Source organism: Micropterus dolomieu, linkage group LG21 (assembly GCF_021292245.1).
Source record: "Micropterus dolomieu isolate WLL.071019.BEF.003 ecotype Adirondacks linkage group LG21, ASM2129224v1, whole genome shotgun sequence".
Lineage (NCBI taxonomy): Eukaryota > Metazoa > Chordata > Actinopteri > Centrarchiformes > Centrarchidae > Micropterus > Micropterus dolomieu.
In genome coordinates, this window is record NC_060170.1 from 18,821,184 (window position 1) to 18,828,458 (window position 7,275).

The 7,275-nt window shown below is 40.4% G+C and overlaps 1 protein-coding gene across 9 annotated transcripts in view; it reads right to left on the reverse strand.

Annotated features, from left to right (window-relative positions):
* LOC123959956 (aminopeptidase O (putative)) overlaps window positions 1-7,275 on the reverse strand; it is a 146,101-nt gene that overhangs the window by 40,560 nt on the left and 98,266 nt on the right. For 6 of the 9 annotated variants that reach the window (XM_046034333.1, XM_046034336.1, XM_046034338.1 and 3 more), the window contains 2 exons: window positions 6,064-6,124; window positions 841-903 (listed from right to left, as the gene is read on the reverse strand). In XM_046034333.1, the coding sequence (XP_045890289.1) occupies window positions 841-903; window positions 6,064-6,124 (124 nt within the window). Of the gene's footprint in view, window positions 1-840; window positions 904-2,541; window positions 2,976-3,239; window positions 3,287-6,063; window positions 6,125-7,275 lie in introns of those variants that run through there. The other 3 variants (XM_046034340.1, XM_046034341.1, XM_046034339.1) reach the window with 3 other exon arrangements.

Consider the following 7,275-nt stretch of genomic DNA (forward strand, 5'->3'; position numbering starts at 1 on the left):
TATATAACTAACACAAACGGCCGGCTGAGACAAAAGAGTAATAGTCAAAGTATGTTGCTGTGACGGAGCCTGGAGTGCAGCAACTCCCTTCACCATAGATCTCCATTAAACAGCCAATCACTATCAAGGCCAAACTCTATCTCCTCTCCACTTTAGTTTATGTCTCAGAATAAATACACTGTCACAGTACAGTTCGAAATGTTAACAAAGCGAGGTAGTCTAGTAACATAAAGTGGACGAGTCATTTCTAAGATGTAAAATCACTCAAGTATTATTTTTGTTTTAAGGTATTATTATTATTATTATACCATATTTGACAAGTATTCTCTAAATGTCTGGTTCAAATTTACTTAAAAAGACAGATAAATGGGGGAATTGGAAAATTGAGGCAAAGCAATTAAGAACAACATGGGAGCTTTACGGGAAATCTGATAGGCAGCACAGAATGACACGCAACAGATGTACAGCGCTGTGTGTGCCACTTCACTCAGAGACAGACGGAGGGAGAGACCAAAACAGGGAGCAAATGAGCAAGAGAGAGGTAGATGGAGTGCAAGAGAGGTAGAGATAAGAGATGGTATCAAATATTGTGAAACAGACCGTGCAAATGAGGCAGAGAAAAGAAAAACAGAGAGGAAGCAGTACAGAGAAATAGTGGCAGAATAAATGAGGGAAGAATAAGAGAGTGGTGGGAATCAGGTGACAATCAAATCATGCAGTTTAGGGTGCAATATTTCAAATCTGAGAGCTGCCCCCGAGTCCGTCTGCCACTCCCTGAAGACGAGAAGAAGAGACTGGGAAAGAGAGAGGAGGAGGAGCAGGAGGACAGAGTGTGCTTACCTCTGCTTTGACTTCTTCCACCAGCCTCGCCTGTGACCACACGGTGCTCCTTTCATACAGCCACTGAACGACAGAGAAGAAGGGAAAGCAGTGAGCCGTGGGCCAAGTGATCGGGACAGAGTGGAATGCTTTGCAGAGGCAGAGTGAGAGAGAGAGGAAGAGAGAGAGAGGGAGAAGGAGAGAGAGAGCCCAAGCAAAGCAGGAAGGGGAGGGAGAGGTGGGAGGAGAGCGAGGAGGTTGGAGCGCGATCACTTGTTCCTCTGACGGAAACTCGCAAATTGACTCCGGAGGATGAGGGAAAGGAGGAAGAGTGGAGGAGAAGAGAGAAATGAGAAGGGGCAGGAAGAGGAAGGAAAAAAATCACCTCAATTACTAGCAACTACAGGACGGACAGTCACCTCAGTCCTCTACAAATCCAGTCCTCCACCATCTCACACACACACACACACACAGCCACGCATGCAAACACACACCTACGCACAGAGAGCAGCTAGTAGGCACAAACACACAGCACTTACTCTCTCTAACCTTATTAAGGCTTTCAGCAGAGCCACTGCTTAAGTGATGTGAATCACATATCAGAGCAATGACGGCGAGGGTTGTGTGTGTGTGTGTGTGTGTGTGTGTGTGTGTGTGTGTGGGGAAGAAAACAGACAGGACTGCATGGAAGCAATGTGTTTGTAATGTCACACCACTCACACACACAAGACCGATGCAGCAGCGACACATCGTACTCATACAATCTAAGATACATACTCAATATACGTTCCCACGCACACACATGCAGCAATTTTAGCGTTACCATAGTCACACACAAAGTTCAATACTATAACTGCATGCCTCAGTACTTCTACTCTCTGTGTATTATACAATTACTTCAACAGAAATAGCATGAAGGTGCGTGTAGAAGCCAAGGCTGGAGAGAGAGAGGCAGACACAGAGAGGTACTGAGAGAGGGAGGTGTTAGAGTGGGCTGTATAGAATGTAGTGAGTGTTGAGGCAGTAAATTGGCATTGTGTAACAGGATACCACACACAGCTCTTTTGCTGCCTAGATCTCAGCTACCCTTCCCTGAATAGCAAGGCTTTAGTCTACTTCAAACTGTCTCTTCGTCCCGCTCGCCTCGTCTGAGTGTCTCTCCAGTGAATCAATATTAGATTACGTGTAGAAGTTCAGAAATTACACCTCTCACTCATAAACACGCACGAGAAACAAATAAATCACATCCCTCATTCAGTTTAGTCTTGAGGATTTTACCCTATAACTTCCAGCGATTGATCCACCCTTTGGTTATCTATAAGAATGAATGTCCTTTAGAATCTATTCTTAATCTATCTATCTTAATCCCATAAAAAATGACAGACAGTACCAGAGTTTTGGTAACAAAACAATACCTCGCTTTGTTGAGTATAGACATATTTATTTTTTCCACACCAACACATTCAACAGTACTTAAAACTGCCTTATTACAAACAACTGTAGATAAACTTTCCTCAATAAAAACTGAACATAAAAATAATGTGATCAAAAATAGTAAACTTTCTGACAACTTTCTGGATTTGGCAGCATTCAGTCTTTAATGCTGCAAACAAAGTTGAGTCGCTATACTCAAAAAGCATTATGGTACTACAGCCTACGTTACCAACCCTGATTTTCAACAAAGAAAGTTTGAGCTCCAGTAATTAGCACTCTTTGTCATATCAGCCAATTAAGATTTTTTTCTAGGATGCTCAGGCTTACTACCTTGAGGTAAATCTGAATCCTATTTTTTGTCTAGAAGAACAGTAAACATCAAAGTGTTTAAATACTAGGTAAATCAGTTTAAATAATCATGTTTTATCAGTCTGTGACAGTTGATCGCAAAAAAGGCATTTATTGATAATCCAGTCAAAAAAAGACAAAACATTGATGTACGTAAGTTATAGGAGTTAGAAGAAGGTGAAAGGCTGAAAGCTCTGGTGAATCAAGGGCAGTCTTTATTTAAACAAAGTATCTCAGCCTAGATCCATCATCCCAAAGGGAGTGCTTACTCATCTAGACTCTGAGGACTAAAATAGGCCGGCAGTCCCCATTCCATCTCTTACTCTGGGATCGGTAAATGTCATTGTTTATTATTAGGCCAAACCATTTCCTGCCTTTCTCCAATTCAAGCACATTGTCAAGTGGTGGATAGGCAGCCGAGAGGAGAAAGAGAGAGACAAAGCGGCAGAGAGAGAGAGAGAGACTTTAAAAATGTCTTTGTGCCTCCTGTACATAATACACAAGCACTTGCATTTGTAAAAGGTTTCAATCGATCTGCCTGGAACACCGAACATAAAAAAAAAAAAAACCTCAGCAAGAACACTCTAGCTGTCACCCAATCAGGTGTGAGAAAATAGCAGTCCTTCCACGGTGTCCTTCCCACCCCAGAGGCCCCCGAAAGGCTCCAGTTACATCATCACATAATCTAGAAGGTGCAGGTTCCCAGACAGCAACACAAGACAGACACACAAAAAATGCACATACACACATTGGTAATGAAGATCAGTTACCATGGAGATGTGAGAATTGAAGAAGCTGTTGAAGTGGATTGATTGTGTGAGTGTGTGTAGCCTTACAATCCTAGTATCTACGACCGCGGGTCTATCCCAATAAAAGGTCAGAGACAGAGCAGCGCTGCTCACCTTGTCAAGATACAGAAACAATCTGGCAACAAAAATGATGATAATGTTTCAACACCACTATAATATAATTAACTGCATGATTAGCGCTTTCAAGAAGTAGCAGTACTTACTAAACAGCCAGTGATGACAAACTATTTAAGTTCATCATCAACATGTCATCATGGTGCTGTATCTTTTAAGAAAGAGACTATAAAAAACTTTCTTCAAGTTGAACAACAAATATGTTGGTAGTTTTTATGCTGTTTATGAAAGCCATCACCATTTAGCAGTTTCAAAATGCCTACTGGCTAATAGTCACACTTCATTTAAGCTGAAGGATTTATATACTTACAGCTATTTACTTCTAATATGAGACATAATTTTCATTATGAGAGCGTCATTACACCGCTATTTAAAGCTGTGCAATACTGAAACAAATGCTACGCCGCTCCTGTCATCAAAGAGCAAAAGCTCAGAGCACACTCCTTCCCAAAAACACAAAAGGTTCCTGTAAATATGTGGAAGAGTGCCTCCTTTGAACTGGATCCAAACACAACATCTGTACCTACAATAAAGTCTACTTGATGAAATGACGTTAAAACCATATTGATTTGTTATTAAGAATGATAACCTTCAGGTATCTACAGTCAGTATAACTCTTGGCATGTGGATTTCATATCTACCCAATCAGGCTGCGTTTGTACAGTGAAGCCAGTCAGGTTGTTGAATGTTGTGCAGTTGTCAGTAAACACAAAGTGATTACTGTCTGCTAAAAAAAGCAGGACAGAAAGACTGAGAAGAATGAAAAGCAAACTGAAGTAAAAGTGATGTTGTGTTGCCCCTTAAGGATTGACTAAAATGTAAAGCAATGATAGCTACAGTGGGAGTGGTCTGGATGTCTTAAAGTGAGCCTCCTATAAGATTATGAAATTATGGCCCAATGCAAGCATGTGCCAGCTATTAAAAGGATCACAACAAGTGCTAAATAAGAAGTGTTCTTACTGTCAGCATCAATGTCCTAAACAACAGCTGTGTAGCTGTGTGTTATTATGTTGCTATGCTATTACCTCGCAAACAAAAACAACAACAACAAAAAAAAAAAATATATATATATATATTTTTTTTTGTTATATATATATATATATATGTATGTATGTATGTATGTATGTGTGTGTGTGTGTGTGTGTTTGTGTATGTATATATATATAATTATAATATAATTTATATCTATTTAAAGGTGGGGTATGCGATTTTGGAGAAATACAATACAATGACAATACATGATAAAGACTGAATAATAACACATCAAGTAATGTAACTAACATTACTGTTGCTGCTACGAAGCTAACATGCAGAGAGAACGACACCACCCCAGAGCAACAACAACATATCTTGGTGAACTAGAGTAACACGTAAGCTGAATGTCCATGGGCAAGTAATTATAGTTACCTGACACACAAACAGTGGCTAGAATGTCTGGAATGGTGTTTTGTGGCTTGGTCCAAGCCACACATTTTGTTTCCCATTGACAGAGCCAGGGTTGTACAAACCCAGAATGTTTTTTTTCAGCACACACAGAGAACAGACAGCAAGTGGACCATGGGGAGATACACGCTGAATTTGTCAAAAAAAATAATATATATATATATATACATACACACACACATACATATTATATACATATAACACACACACACACACACTCTCTGAACAAAATTATAAACACAACACTTTTGTTTTTGCCCCCATTCATCATTAGCTGAACTGAACATGAACTCAAAGATCTAAGACTTTCTCTATGTCACAAAAGGCCTATTTCTATCAAATATTATTCACAAATCTGTCACAATCTGTGTTAGTGAGCACTTCTCCTTTGCCGAGATAATCCATCCACCTCACAGGTGTGTCTCTATGGCTGTGCGAAGTTGCAGTCAGGTCGAGCCCACGATAAGGACGACAAGCATGCAGATGAGCTTCCCTGAGACAGTTCCTGGCAGTTAGTGCACAAGTTCTTTGGCAAACCGACTGTTGCAGCAGCTGTCCGGATGACTGATCTCAGACGATCTTGGAGGTGAAGATGAAGGATGTGGAGGTCCTGGGCTGGTGTGGTTACACGTGGTCTATGGTTGTGAGGCCGGTTGGACGTACAGCCAAATTCTCTGAAACTCCTTTGGAGACAGCTTACGGTAGAGAAATGAACATTCAATTCACAGGCAACAGCTCTGGTGGACATTCCTGCAGTCAGCATGCCAATTGCTCGCTCCCTCAAAACTTGCAATATCTGTGCCATTGTGCTGTGTGATGGCACATTTTCGAGTGGCCTTTTATTGTGGCCACAATTTATAGATTTGTGAACAATATTTGAGAGAAATAGGCCTTTTGTGTACATAGAGAGTGTCTTAGATCTTTGAGTTCAGCTCATGATGAAAGGGGGCAAAAACAAAAGTGTTTATAATTTTGTTCAGTGTATATATATATATATATATATAAATATATAGCATATAGATAGCATATATATAAGCAGTCAAACTCTATATTTTCTAACTAACAACAGACAGAAAGAAAGCCAGACTCTTCATACCTTTGGAATTCCCGGTTGATCGAGCCAGTCAGCATAAATAGCACTGAGGGTGAGGCCTTTTCTGAAACACAATGGCACAAGTGTTAGTATTAGTCTTATTATTATAGCAATGACTGTTATTGCCCAAGACAGCCTATGAAAACATGGTTCTACGAAAATACTGTTGGGGTAGACTTGAGGTTTAGGCCAACACCTTAAACAAAAAGAGGGGCACACCCACTTTCCTATACAAGGACATGCAAGACAATGAATTGGATTTGTATGTACGTATGTATAGTAAGCAAGCATGAGTATGTGTGTGAGTGTAGCCGAGGAGGGGCTCAAGTGGATGTTTTGCACATCAAAACTGTCATATACCATACACAGAACACACACAATGACAGAATTGGCTTGCAATGACAAATGTGCACGTAAACAAACATTCCATAAGCAGTCTGCAGTGAGTATGGAATCTCTAAAGTATACACCAAGTCGCGGAGTAACTACATAGCACACACCCCTCCCCACATCATTAATCCTGCCTGTCTGTGCTTCAACACATGGCTAGTCTGAATCTATTTCTTAATATTAATCTCAAATGTTCAGCCCATTAAAAGGGGTTATTTTGTAATGAAAAGTTGTAATTTTTCATTTCCGTATGCCCATTCTCTCTCAGTTACGTTCTTCTAACTAAAGCTCAATTAGTTATTTTGAAATTTGCCAAAAACACTTAACAAGGTATCCAATCAGAATGTACAGATAGGGGAACACACTATTGCACCTTACATAATTAATCCTTACAACATTGCTTTGACATAGCTTAAACATGTTGTAGTTTATATGCTGTCCCAATAACAAAATGTGAACATATGTGTGTGCACGCACACACACACACACACACACACACACGCACACACGCAAACACACACACACGCGCACACACACACACACACACACACACACGCAAACACACACACACGCACACACGCGCGCACACACACACACACACACACACACACACAAACACACATACAGTCTTGCCTGACAGGGAGGGACAAGCAGGCCAGTTGAGTTAAAGGGAGACCCAGCAGGACTCTCCAATTATAAATAAACTTCTATTTTCTTTTATCTGTCCGTCTATTTCAGATATTAAGATATCATTTTGGAGTAACATAAGTGCTTGATTAATTTTACAGCTTTCCTTGACAGTGTGATGGCCACACTTTTCTGTCA